Source organism: Pipra filicauda, unplaced genomic scaffold, assembly GCF_003945595.2.
Source record: "Pipra filicauda isolate LSUMZ 115617 unplaced genomic scaffold, ASM394559v2 scaffold234_size1211729_pilon, whole genome shotgun sequence".
Taxonomy (NCBI): Eukaryota; Metazoa; Chordata; class Aves; order Passeriformes; family Pipridae; genus Pipra; species Pipra filicauda.
Window position 1 is genome coordinate 58,261 of NW_024104348.1, and position 14,197 is coordinate 72,457.

At 45.9% G+C, this 14,197-nt stretch overlaps 2 protein-coding genes across 3 annotated transcripts in view; one reads left to right on the forward strand and one right to left on the reverse strand.

Moving 5' to 3' along the window:
* The window catches only part of ITFG2 (integrin alpha FG-GAP repeat containing 2), a 26,813-nt gene extending 18,787 nt beyond the window's left edge, over positions 1-8,026 (forward strand). Inside the window, exons 12-13 of the mRNA XM_039381619.1 lie at positions 4,262-4,410; positions 5,455-8,026. Of these exons, the coding sequence (XP_039237553.1) occupies positions 4,262-4,365 (104 nt within the window). The 3' untranslated portion in view covers positions 4,366-4,410; positions 5,455-8,026. The remainder of the gene's footprint in view (positions 1-4,261; positions 4,411-5,454) is intronic.
* The window catches only part of NRIP2 (nuclear receptor interacting protein 2), a 20,904-nt gene extending 6,707 nt beyond the window's left edge, over positions 1-14,197 (reverse strand). Inside the window, exons 1-6 of one of the 2 annotated variants that reach the window (XM_027722118.2) lie at positions 14,049-14,197; positions 13,384-13,923; positions 8,592-8,756; positions 3,772-3,854; positions 3,210-3,337; positions 392-444 (exon numbers count right to left, since the gene is read on the reverse strand). In XM_027722118.2, coding sequence (XP_027577919.1) covers positions 392-444; positions 3,210-3,337; positions 3,772-3,854; positions 8,592-8,756; positions 13,384-13,614 — 660 coding nt within the window. In that variant the 5' untranslated portion in view covers positions 13,615-13,923; positions 14,049-14,197. Of the gene's footprint in view, positions 1-391; positions 445-3,209; positions 3,338-3,771; positions 3,855-8,591; positions 8,757-13,383; positions 14,028-14,048 lie in introns of those variants that run through there. The other variant, XM_039381620.1, reaches the window with a different exon arrangement.

Sequence of the window (14,197 nt, forward strand, 5' to 3'; positions counted from 1 at the left end):
TATATGATTATACAGCTTCATTTGGCTTAAAGCAAAAGCAGAGCTTGTTCACATCTGCCTTCAGAAGGTGACACATATCTCGTGACAGAGTTAGTGTACTGCCTTTTCTTGTCTCTTCTTCAGTTTCTTCTTCCTGTTTGCAACTTGTATGGTCAGGAATATAAAGAATGGGTGATGTTATAGTATCCTATTGGGAGTTTCCTTTCTTAAAAGCCTTAAGAGGGAGTGGAAAGGAATCAGTGGCTCGGCACATACTGCAGCCAGTCAGGCAGCTGTGTGACAAGTGTTGCCCTGAAAGACCTGGATTTAAGTATTTCAGATGCTTACAGCAATCAGATCTTGGAGAACTTCTTGAGAGGAGCCCTCCAATTAGCAAGGAGTTGTTCCTTACCTTGAGAGACCACAGAGTCTGGAGACCAATGCAAAACTCCAGCATTTCATCATCTGAGAAGAGACAAGACACCAATCAGGCTTAAAATTATACAATACTACCCATCTAAACAAAGAGTATTTCTCCTGTAAGAGGATATGGAATACAAGAACATCTGATTCATAAACTTATGTGGTTATGGTCTCTTCAGTATAAAGTAGATTAAAAAAATAATGAGGAAAATGATGAGTTAAACACGAACACTAACAAGCAGGTGGTAACAGTGACAATAATAAGTCAGCACTCTTCTGGCACTGACTGATAAGCCATTAGAGGAGCTATTTATGCACAGTCCTGAAGATGGTCAAAATTAACTTTGTTGCTGATAAGAGGAGGAAACCATGATTATCTTGACTATTATGAGATATTTGAGTGGGGACGTGGGATTGTTTGAAACTTAATATGAAATGTCAGAAGGGGCTTGTGGGATCTCATAAAACTTACTGTGGGTTGTGTAAGGGAAGGACCAAAGGCAGGGGATGGCAAGCAGCAGGGTGAATCAGGGAAGAACAATCATGGAAAAATGGAGAGGAGAGGGGATAAGGGGGCAGTCACATGCAATCAGGCAGTTGGTCAGTTCACTTGTCTGACCAAACCCTGCACCTAATGGCTGCAATTTATCCGATCTTATTAGATAATTTTATTAAGTAAATTTTTCTGTGTAACTTCTCTATCCTACATTTGACTGTTGCAAGTCTTCAGTGTCAGCAAGTGTAGAACATGCCATGGGTTAAATAGCTGTAGATGTCACTAACTTCAGGGACTGGCAAGGGAGGTGCCAGTAACTGAAGGGATTACAGGCCATAGGGCTCATAGGTGTGTGTCAGCAACTGGAGAAAAGGATGTAGCTCACAGGTGCCAGCACCCAGAGACACCAGTGTGCAAGAGAAGTCTGGGTGCCATAGAGTTTATACACCTGAGTGCCAGCAATGGAGGGATTACGATGTGTGCTGCAAGGTCTGAGTTCCAGTAACTGAATAAAGACTGTGGATCACAGAGCTTGTAGGTCTTGGTGCCAACAACTGGAGCGCTCAGCATGCAAGAGAGCTCTGGCTACCTGCTCTGACTGGGGTCACAAGGGCCTTGGGTTTATAAGTCAGCAATTGAAGAGGACAGAGCACGACCATGAGAGATCTAAATGCCACTAACTAGAAAGACTTGGGTGTGTTTATGTTTTCCTGATGAATTTGATCCTATGAGGTTGTGGCTTTGTACTCAAGGGTCTGGGTCAGTGGCTAGGTAGGGGGCCTATGGTCCCGACATGGATATAAAACAGACCTAGAAGCTGTGCTGTTATTCGAAGACTGTGAATATAAGTGTGCTTGTGAATCTAGAGAATGAGGATCTGTGAACTTCTGATGATGAACTTCAATCCTGGTCAGCTGGAGAGGAGGATCAGGGCTAGGCTATCTGTGCTGGTATTTATGTGCCTGCTGGTAAAGGCACTACTCTGCATGCGGTGATCTGTGTGGCTGGCCTTGTCTCTGTCCTTTCTCTGTGTGCCTCTTTGGAATATACCTTCAGCCTTGCTACTACCTCAACCTGCCACTAAGAACATGCATTGGACTGGGTGGGAGTGACCTGCATCTTAGAGTTGCCCATCTGGACTTGAGTGGCAGCTAAGGAGGAATTTCCAGGTCCTGGAGTCTGCAGGAATCAGGAGCCACCAGTAATATCATTAACACTTCCCATGCCTCCTGAATGCCAGCTTGCCCTGTAACAAGTGACTATAATTTATAATTTATTTATAATGACATAAGCAAGAGCACTGTGTGTACAGGGAGGTATAAGACACAAGGGTAGCAATTTTGCTCCTTCCAGGCAGACATCTCCACATCCCAGCAAAATGGATAGATGCTACTGGGCTAAATTCACCTGTGATGGTACTAATACAGATTCTCCATAGAGGACAAGAACTAGTACAGGAAAAAAAAGAAGAGAAGAGTGAACTTGAGTGTATAAGAGGAGGAAGCTCTTTCTAGATGACTAGGAACATGGAAAGAATGGGCATGAAAAGGGGGAGCAAGGAAGGTCTTGGAAGATGAATAGTACTCATCAAAGATGAGGAAACAAAGGCAAGAGAGTAAAGCTGGGAGATTAATAGGGATAAAGAACAAGGGGGAAAAAAGACAACTAAGTTGTTTTCAGCATATTCACAGCTTGATGTGAATGTGGAACATGCAGCCTTTCTGCTGGTTGATGGGCGTGCCTCAGCACCTGCTGACTTGGCCTTGGGTACTATGGCTCCTTCCTTCTAAGGGTCCTGCTTCAGGACACTGAGGGAGACTCAGCACTCTGTGGTTACCAGGTTCTTTCAGGGTGCTCCCTGCAGCAGAAGCAGATGAGTACACAGAGAAACGCTCTGGGGAATAAGCTGTACCCTCTGTTGCCTTCTCTGATGACTCTCAGCCACAGATACAAGTGCCCATTCAATAGAACATAGGGCACCAGAGGACTAATCAAGCCTTCTGCATAATTTTAAGAAATGTCCATTTTAGAATGTAAATGAGAATTTTCCACATCCTTTTTTAAGACCAAAAATCACATCATTTCTTCCCACTTTCCGTGTCTTCTCTCTTCTCTGTACCCTTCCTATGCCCTTTGCATTTGGTTAGATTGAACGTGTTCACAGCGCATAATGATGTTGGCCAGCAGTGGAAGCGACCACATCACCAACCTCCTACCGTGTTACACTCTTCTTAAAGGTCCTTCTAAATGCCCTTGACAGTGCAAGAGCAACAGAGGAAAAATAGGGGAGATGAGGGGCTGGCACTCTCACCTACAACCAGTGCCGAACACAACACTGTCTCCGGGCCAAATTGCAACTCCATATGTTCTACTCGGCCAACAACGCTGGGGATAGGAAGAGAGAGGTCTCCACAGTCCATGGCAGACACTTCTTCCAGCCTGTGGGACACAAGAAGTGTTATTGCCTCAAGTGGAGGAAGAGTAGGAAAAACAGGACTTCTCCCTGACGGCAGTTCTTCTTGTTCTCATTGGGAATAGGCCCACAAGAGGAGGAATCTCTTTCACGCAGTATGTCTGGAGGCAGATTCAACAAGCAAAACCTCACCACTAGCCATCAGCTGGGCAGCTTTGCCTTGCACTACACACAGACAGAATGACACAGCTCTGCCTCCCAGTCTGGGGTCTTCACACAACTTTGCCAGTGCTCCTGATGCCTTGCCCTGTATCCCACCTTCTGCACCTTCTCCTAAACAGCCGTGTGCACGTGCAAAGCTGCTGGTAATTATCATTGGGGCTGGGAATCAAGGGTGCCTAGGTTCTTGCCATAGCTTTTCTTTTAGTCATCTCTCCTCTTCTACTGTGCAAAGACTTACCCCAGCTGGTTTAAACAGCTCTTGGAGATGAGGTTCGGTAGACACCCAGTGTTAACAGTCGCTTTCAATACCTGACCTTGGCACTAGAAAAAACAACAACAGATGATTACTGTGGGCTCAAAATGGGCATACTCACTCCTCTAACTTTCTGAGCAACACAGCCAAAGATGTGGTGTTTTAGGCAGTAGTCAGAAGGTAGGAGACTTATCCAAGACAATGGTGGTCTCCACAGTGCTCTGCAAAACTCTGTCAAAGATTTCTTTTTGAATTTGTCTTCTTTCATTTATATTTGATTGCCCAGACATTTATCTGTTTTTAGGGACTTTACCTTAACAGTGTTCCTGCCAAGAGATGCATAATTAGTGAATTTGTTCAGAAAACCCCCATGGACTTTATTAGCAGAGCAATAGTTGATATGACAAAAGCTTCTAAAGGAATACAGGCATGTGCTACAGCCTTTGTCATTTCTCCATTTCTTCTGATGTTGCAGGTAACAATTTTCAAGGGCTAGACATTTGTTTTCAGTTGAAGAGCTTCCAGAGGGAGAAGTCGGAAACAGAAGCAGATAGCACATATATCCCTGAGATGAACTGACAAATTCAAATGATTCCTGAATACAAGACACAACCTAATCAGAAGGTATTTATTTTGTGTAGGGCTTACATTATGTTCCTATATAGCTCTTCAAGGATATATGACATGATATTATAACTACACTAGTAACAGCTGGTGTCATTTAGCAAAGGGAGAGACTGGATGCCTTGCACCCCAGTCACCTGTGCTTGATCTTACTGGAATAATCCCCAGTGCCTTGCTCACTTCATTTCTTCACCCCTTTGCACTTGAAAGGGAAAAGGAAATGTGTTTGCCATATGTTTTCTGCCCCCTCTGCACAAAGGTCCTTAATGGCAGGCCAGAGGTGATGAAGTAACAGCAGGTCTTACATATGTTAGAGGTCTGAAAAAATAGGGTTATCAAGGACATTGATAAGAATTATGTTCAGGGAAAAAAAAGGAGGAGCAGGACTTAGTAAAGGAATTGGAAAAGATGGGGTAACTGCCATCTACAAAATATGTTTTTCACCTGTCTCTAGTGCCTAATATCCATTCCTGATGGCCTAGTTCTTCAAGGCTCTGTCTTGCACCAACACCCACAAAAAACCATCCACAAAGCTTCCCTTTAGAGAGGCTCTTTTTTTTTCCCTACTATCATTTGTGTTTTTCCTGTGATTCCCTCTCTTCCATTCACTGTAGTGCTCTGTGCCATTAGTCACTCAGAAGCAGCAACAGACCTCCCACTGCTCCTCTACCCTTATGCTCATTCCTAACAAGGTTAAATGCTTGATCACCTCAAGCAGACCAGCATGGCTATGAGGTACTCAGTGCAGCACCAGTAGGGTCAAGGAAAACGTTTCAATTTCATGATTTCTTAACTAAATCTGTTTCTGACTATTAATCATAACAGAGAGCGAGCTACATTATTTCCAAGATTTCCAAGAGCTCCAGTATTTCCAAGATTCCATTTTCAAAAATGAACTATTTGTGAGCAGTTATAAAAAGCAAGAGCAAAATATCTCTTGTGAGAAATACTGGAATGCTGCAAACAGACACAATATCACTAGGGTCCCTTTCAGCCCAAATAATTTTGTGATTCTATAACAAAATACCTCCCTTCTGATTTTAGAGCTCTGCAATGTCTGTGCTGTCTTGTCCTCACTGATGTATCAGCCCTGCCTACGAGGATTGTGGCCAGACTGAGCAGAGAGGTAAGATAAAGGCACAGAGTGCAGATGTGTGCTAAATGCCTGTCTCCTCATCCTCTCTACTGTGCTTCACAGAAGAGGCTTCCCTGTGCCTCCTCACTACCTAAGTGGGTATACTGACCATGAGTCTCAGGTCACGTGTGCCACCACATTAGCCCAGGCTGCAACCTGCCAACACTGTCCAGCTGAAACAGCTCTTCCTCAGTAACAGGCATGGATTCTACTGGGAAAGCATTAACCATCCCTCTGGCTCACAGAAGCCAACTGTTTATTGCCCAGCTGGAGAAAAAGCATTGTATCAGCTTCTCAGAAACAGAAAACCTGAAGCATGGATAGCAGTTACTAGGGAATCACTTTGGAAGCAGGCTGACCTGAGATGCATGAGCTGTTGTTATAATAAGCCTAAACTCTATCACTAGGCAGATTCTTGAGTTTTGTTTCAGAGCAGGCTGGGAAAGTTGCAAGTTAGAAACTTGCTAGCATATAACAGGACAGTGATTATTCTGTAGAAAATGACATTTAATCTCATTCAGTGTAAACAGCCCAGCACAGTTATCAGTTCCAGCAGCATCACAAAAGTTATCCACTTTCAAATTACACCACTAACTATTTGTCCAGAGAACTCACCAGGAGCCTGAGGAAAGTCCTCCATCCAGCATACCACAAATACAACGCAGCTGAGGTAAGGACTACACAGGCAGCTGATGAGAACTGCAAGCCTTCCTGGCCTAAGAGGACTTTTCATCACATTACCCACTCTCATCTGTGTTCCAGAATTTTCAGTTTGCTACCAGTCACCATTAGTCTTTATGTAAATGTCAGTTATGGGGATTTCCAAGAAAGAGGGGAAGGAGAATCAGTAAGGATCACCACTTATAAAGAAATGTGTGTTCTGAAATAATGTAAGTTCCAAAGTCAAGAAGCTGCTGTAACAAACAAAAGGCTGATTAACCCCAGATTACTTTGGCATAGAGGAAAAGTGGACTGGGACAGCAGTGGAATCTTTCATCATCTTTTTCCAAGCCAACAGGAGACAAGCTCCACAATAAAAAAATAACAGCTTGATTCTGTGATGCATCTCCGTCATGATAAGCTTTCCAAAGTGCTTTGCAAAAGTTGTCACAAAAAAGGACAATTCTGCTAAAATACCATGTGGGCAAGCCACCTAAGGAAATAGGAGGACTCTGCAGTACAACTCTTACAGATTGGCTCTGTCTCTGATCTCTGAGACTTAAAAAGGCCTTAGGCACAGGGCAACTATAACCTATTAGAATGAAAACACTTCTTGCCTGAATCTCCCTGTAGCACTGAAGTCTACAGATATTTAGACTTATTCCCCAGGCAAGTTCAGTTCCAAGTTAGGTAATGCATTTGTTAGCACTTTGAAATTTTCAGCGTATTTGTCTGTGTGTAAACGGCAGCTTTAAGCTGGTAGACTATCTTTTCTCAGGAGGTGCTGTCAGGGAAAAAAGACATCACTGGGGTCGTGTTCCATTTCTATTAAAAACTGGACCATAATCAAGCAGTTCTCCAAAAGGTACCAGCTCACCTCTCTGGTTAAAATGAACTGGCAGCCCGAGTCCTATTTCCTGCCACAGTTCTGTTACTGACAGGAGAGGGTTTTTGAAGTTCACAAATGAGAACATCAAAAGCAACAAGACTAAAAAGAAGGGGAGGAGAGCTTCCCTTCCTTCAGTGTAAGAAGATTAAGTGTGACAAACAGTGACTGGCTCTTAAGAAGGGCAGAAAAAGAGAGAAATGCCTGTGCAGAATTCAGGTTGTGTTAGACTTATTTCCTTGACTGTGATGTTCATTAACCCTCCTCTGTGAGGGAAAATAAAATGTGTGCGACAGCTGGGGTCCAGTCCATCAGAAACACAAACGGTTCACTAGTGGACCCTGCTGCTGACTTAACTACTGCCCCTGGGATACAACACCTGTACGTGCTTGTCCTTGCTCAATGTACATGCCTGGCAAAAACCCCCACACTTTGTCACTGAATTTCCTCATACAGAACAATAAAGAGTGATTATTAAAGAGAAAGAAACAACTTCATTTGCTCAAAACCAGGCTCCAGGTATTTGGAAAAATTATATTAAAAAGCCATTTATCCTACTAGTCTGTTCCCAAGTACGGTTATGTTAACCTAGCTACATTAAGGTCTAAAACCCAGGGTAAGCAATGCCTGACTGCAACAGTAAAGACTGCAAAACAAACTAGACAGTGTCTTTGCTTGCAGCCTTTCAGAAACTTGCTACCATGCTGTGTTCATATTGTAATTTATTGTGCCAACTGAATTTTAAAAGGTGTATGTGTTTTTCTTGGAAGTGTAGTCTTTACTCTCCAACACGGGAGATGTTTTTAGGACAGGTAACTGAATTAAAAACAGCTAAAAACTTTAAAATGTATTTTGTATCCACCCTATACCAGGTCTATATCTTGGTGAGTCTCATATCTGCATATTACTGAGCAGCTTCAACCATGCAGCCTTGTTTCACGGAGCACAGCTTTTGGATGTGCTTTCTGAAGTACAAGGGTCAGGGATTAGTGTGCTCTGCTGTATAGGAAGGTATAAGAAGAAAAGGGAGCTAAAAATACTGCTTCCATCAAGAGATGCAGCAATGCTAATTCGGAGCACATTTAGCCACTTTCTGAGGAGGTCCTCTGACACCCAAGGGAATCAGACCAGACTGGATCCAGCAAGTGTAAATCAACTAGGGTCACTTGTCTTTAAGTGATAAGGAGACATTCCTTGCTTCTGTATGCAGTTATGAAATACCTCCTATCACAGGAAAACTGACCTTCAAAGGAAGGAGATGTGATTAAGGTAATGAATCCTCAAATATGGACAACTAGAATGCATGTAGCAGAAAGGCTTTCCTCTGGCTTTGGAAGACCTGAATCCAGACTCTAGGAGAGGCCATGCATGAAATCTGCTCTCTCTGACTGCAGCTGGCATTGCAATTTATAACTCAGCATGGCCCTTAGGAGGGAGGCAGCTGGAGCTCTGAGCTTTTGCCATCACTGTGAAATCAGCAGCACCGTGTTGTTGCCTTACCTGGCACTGTATTAGCAGGGGTGAAGTCTCTTTTCTCCTGTTCTCTCCCTTTTCCATCTTTTCATCCTGGTCTTTTGCCAGCGGAGATTGAACCCGTGCAGACTGAACCCGTAGCTTGTTCAGATTGCCTTCCAAGAGGCGCCGCTGGACCACACTGTGTGGCTGCTGTCTCCATCACAAAGAAAGAGAAATCCCAGCTAAGAATGGAGCTAAGGACAAGGACATTTGCTAGCTCAGGGAAGCAGGTTGCAAATGCCTAACCCAACTGATCATTCTGATGAAAGACAGGTTTATCCCAAAAAACTTTCTTTAAATCCCAAGATTTTTTTCTGTAGCCACTAAGGTGATGTTAAAGTGTTGGGATGTCTGTGACAGGCAGATCTCTGGAATGCAGCTATTGGAGGAGAAAAACATGCCTGATGCATGGTCTCCCCACACATATCTGTTCCTTCAGCTAAACATGCACTGGGCAGTCTCATACCTGTTCAGGTACTGCCATACACTACTGAGTGTGTGTGCTGACAACCAACAAGGCACATTCACACCTTCTAATGTGGGAGGGGACAGGGAATGCAGCATGTGTGTGATGTGTACCTGTGGGTATTAAGGCAGGACTCTAGAAATTTTAGGTGTACAAGCAATTATTTGTAGTGAAGCAGAAAGCTTCCCCTGAAGACTAAACTAAAACTACCTTTTAATGTTCTTTGTAGTCTGTCTCTGCTCCCCCACATGAGATGCTCTAGCTTTTGTCCAGTATTGATCCAGCACTGCTACTGAATCAACAGTGGGCAACACCAATGAAATAGGCCTGTTGGAGGAAGCTTTGTCCATTCTCCATGTACTTGGCCCCATGGCCCTTCTCCAGGAGAGCAGCTGCTCAGAGCTGACCATGGCATTCTCAGTAACAACTGCCTAAGTGAAGAAAGGCAAAGAATCTAAAGGGGTTAATGTGCTACAGCATAAACTGCTGCTTTTATCTTTCTAAAAAAAATAAAATAAAAAATTAAAAGATAAATTAAATCCTAGATTGTGCAGCAGCTTGATGTAGGATCTTGCCAATGTGCAGCCCAAACACATGAATTACACCAGACCTGCCAATGAGCTGGGTACCCACAGCATACATGTGCTTCAGACCAGCTTCATGCTTGGTCAGAGGGCTGAGGCCAGGGAAGTGTGTAAATTGCCACTTGAAGTACCCTGACTGGTCATATTTGGCAAGTGATTGGAGCAGGACAGATGTTACTGGCTTTTTGGTCACACTCAGCATTGCTCTTTGCAAGATGCCAAGTCCCTCATGCCTCTGTTTCCTTGTCACTCAAGGGGTGAGGGTCAGATCATTCACATGCTGCGTGGGAGGCACTGCGGTAGTTGAAAAAGTGAGGTAAAAATATCCCTCTGTTCCCAGTCTTTTCCCAGCCTACTGTGCCGGCCCACAGCACAGCTGGCTGTTGTACTTAACTCCCTAAGTACTCTGAACACAGTGCCAGTTTGCCTGCCAGCTAACATCTGGGCCATGGGAAAAGGGCAGGGAATAAACAGCAGGTCTTTGAATTCCCATCCTCCCTCCTATCTCTCACAATCTGACATGCAAAGGACTTTTCCCTCTCCCTGCAACCTTTCCCACAGAAAGAGCAGGCCAATTGCAGCTGCCACCTCTGTCCCCATCTTGTCACTCAGGCTGGGAAGAGGCCAAGTGCTGATGGGGATTTGCTGGGATGTGGAGTCATCTGATCAAGATCAGACTCCTGGGGCCCTTCCTATCTTCTCTCTCACCAGTAAGATGGAGAATGGGAGACTGTTGTCTCTCTTGGGCTGGTCAGAAACAATTAGATTTAGAGGATGGTGAGGGAGGACCTGAAGGATGTTTTGGCCAGCAGCTGGAAAGGAGGCCCTCTCAGGGCACTTAAAAGGGTCAAAGCAGGTTGCCAGTGCAACTTAGGGAAGGTTCAGGCTCTCTAGTATGAAATCTCAAGGCCTTGCTATGATTAGTGACATTGTACGAGCTGGGGAACTTGATTTTTGGGAGGCAAGAAGCCAGATCTTCAGACCTTCTTGGTACTTTCAGAATATGTAGCTCATGTAGCTACTTATTTTATTTTGGCATTAGGAAAAAATAAATCATGCTTGTTGCTACAAAGCTGGAAATGTGAGATCTCCATAGAAATGTGTAATTACTCATTGTTGGAGACATGATGGGCCCATCAAATCCCAGGCACTGCTGGATGCATTACATAAGCTGAATGCACACCCAGAATACAAGAGAGGAGTGGCAAAAAGTAACAGCCTGTGACTGCAAAAGAAAGCACATATTTAGTTTTAAATTACACGAGGCCTTACTCTAATTTTAGGACATCTGGGATGGCCACAGCTGGAGTCTCTGGTACTGTCAATGGAGACCTGTTTTGGGGAATCAATTAAACTCTCCTCCTAGTGTAAGTGCTATAGAACTCTGGGGTGTTTTGCTCTCTCTCCAAGATCAAACTCTCCAGCACTTCCTACTGTTGCTTTGTTTTCAGTACATTCCTTTTTTGTATTCCTATCCTCCAGGAGGGATCCATATAAATTTAGGAAACATAGATGGGGTTTTCATACGGCTGGAGAAATGCCAGGAGATATATGCCAAAAGCATATTTTGGACTCTAACTTGCAGTCCCCAAAGTGTCACAGCAATGTCAGAGTATCCCATCAAGTTGCAGGAACTTCTGAATTACTCAGGCTTAATTCTCCTCTTGCTCCAAGGTAAAGCAGAAATGGAGGTACCACACGGGTCCCATGTATGCAAACTTTGCACAGGGGCCACACTTTATTTTGTGCCCTCTAATGCCAGAGCAAAACCTCCACGTCAAAAAAGATGTTATGCCTTATTTACTGCCCCCTAGATCCATGGTAAAAATGTTTCAGCTATCCTGTTGTGGACCAAACATGAAGTATGCAGTGTTTTGCAGTGTTTTGCATGCTATCTACGCACAGGGAATTCTCCCGCTTAGAATGGTTAATTCAACCAGGAGAGCTGCTCATGGCAAGTGATTTGGACAAGGACTGCCTTGCTCGAGCGAGCATTTGTGGCTTCAGGGTGCCAGTTGTCACTCTGGGGCATGGTGTGACAAGAGTCAATTCCAAGCAAAGCAGGTAGACATGTTTCTCTCTGCCTTGGTGACTGGGGTCAACAAACACACACTAAAACACTCAGAAGTGGCTTCTTCCCGTACCCTGCCAAAAGCTGTCCAGGGACAGGCCCAGGGGTATGTCTGGCTATGCCCTCCTGAGGGGATGTTTGAGCTGCAATGCTGCAGGGCTTGTGCCTGCCTGCCTGTGCTGCCAGCCTGAGCGGAGCCCTCGGGGCTCCAGCATGGCCAGACCTCCTTCCCTGTGGGGAGGAGAGTCCCTGTTCCTTGCTAAGGCAGCGCTTATGTGATTTCCCTCTCGTACTTCAGCAGTGACAGTGTGCAGGGCCAGAGGGACACTCAAGACCAGTCCCTGCTGACGTCCATGTGTGTGCAGCTGTGAAGGGCCGGCAGAACACAAGGTGACAGCTCAGGGTGACTTTGAAGAGCCACCCTTTACCCTGCTGAGCCACAGACTCTCAGCAGCTGCTGAGGCAGCTGTGGGGTGGGTGTGGGAGACAGGAGGGTGTGCCAGCATGGGAATGTGGCACTGACCCCTCGTCTGCGCAGGGCAGAGCTGCTGCAGCTGAAGGGTTCAGCAAGGCCCAGTGCCAGGGACCCTGCCCATCCCACACACACGTGCTCCTGTGTGCCTTGCTTCCAGCAGCCTTGGAGCCTGCCACGGGAGCCAGGAAATGATGGGAGACACACATACATGAGCATCTGCGGTGTTGCGATCGTCTGAGGATACAGAGGGAAACACAGACTGCAAGGAGGGGCAAGATCTTTTATGACACTCACAGGCACAGATGGAATAAGTGATTGTGCCCCCATCACAACTAGACCTAGGCACTCTTTCAGGAAAAGAGTTTAGACCTCTGCATCCTTGAGCAGCTAAACTCCACAGCGGAAAGTTAGACAGCAAAACTGCCAGAGCAAGGGGAGTATGTGTACAGTTGAGCCAGCAAGAGATGCCATGGGGAAACTGCTTCTAGCCTTGGGAAAGTCCCTCCAGACCACAGACTGCCCAGGCTCCTGGAACAAATCTCCCTTCCTGATGCTTCCTGCTCCACGTCTCCACAAGGAGATGCCCACAGGCCACACTCCCATGCCACCTCCCCAAAGGTGTCATCCACAAGTGCCAGGCACTGCATCTGCCTGCATGCCTGGTTAGTGGTCCTGCCCCGTGCTTGCCCCTCCACAAATCCAGAGAGTGAGGGGAGAGAAAATAATGCAAAAAGGTGACAAGGTCAAACATAAGCCTCTCAGAGTTTTATGAACTGTGCTTTCCTCCCTGCTGAGTCTGGAAAGCAGTCTGCCTTTGAGCTGGATCATGCAGGAATAGATGGGGGTTTTCAGATATGTCCCACATGGAAATATACATGTCACATGAACATATATAGGTACTGGTGAGTAGAAACTTGGATACTGGAGAGTCCTTCCAGTCCATATCTGCCTGCCTCTGTGAGGAGTTTGGTTCCTATGGGGATGTATGAGAGTATAGATGTATAGTATAGTCAGCTAAATGAGTGATTCACTCTTTTGCTCTACCCTGACCTGCTTCTAGATCATCCTGAAGGGAAGTTTCATCTTTGCCCATGATCCTTTCAGAAACCTGACAGCAGTTCCCAACTGGGATGAAAGCTATTAGGAGGACTCCCTCCCAGATGGGGTCCCACTGGACTCACCAGATCCTTGGAAGTGCCAAGCCTTGTCAAGCCATCCAGGGGCAGCAGATCAGCAGAGTCCTTGTGCACAAACTGGGTGGCCTGTTTAAGGCGTCTCTTCTGTTGCAGAATAGCTTTGTTCCTCAGCTCCATCTCACACTCCTGTCGCTCCAGCTCAGGAGTACCCTCACTCTGCTTTTCCTCCTGGTCTCCTTGCCCCAGTGGCAGGTGGCAGCTCTTCTTTGTGCTCATGGTGAAGATTCAGACAGAACCGGTCCTTTTTGTTATGCTGGGGTGTTCCCTGAACTCGTCTCCTGGCGTTTGCCCTCTGGAGGCTGACTCAGTCTCTGATCTCCTTTCCCTTCCCCACAGCTCTCCTTCTCTTGCTTTCTCTGACTTTCTTCCTGCTCTTAGTTATAACTCACCCATCTCTGAACTGTCTCCGTGCCGGTTTCTCTGTCTGTCCCCTCCAGTCCCCCGTGTCCCTCTGCTCCCCGCCTCTTCCTCTCCCTCACTTCTCCTGCCCTGACTGCAGCTCTACCTCCTCCAGTCCGTGGGTCCCTGTCGTAACAGAAAAAGCCCCGCGTCAGAAACCGATTTCCATATCACAGCAGAGCCGGCGAGATGCTCTGGCTGGAAAAATCCAGCAGCAGAAGGGTGGCCCCGCTGTCGGGGGTTGGACTTACCTCCCCGGGCTGCGCGCACGCACCCGCGCGTGTGCCCGTGTGTGTATTCCTGTATTCCCTGTTCCTAGCACTCTGGAGACACACTAAATCTCCCAGCGGCAGCCTGTGCGATCCAGCAGCTCTGCCAGGGGGCTCTGACGCATCTCAGT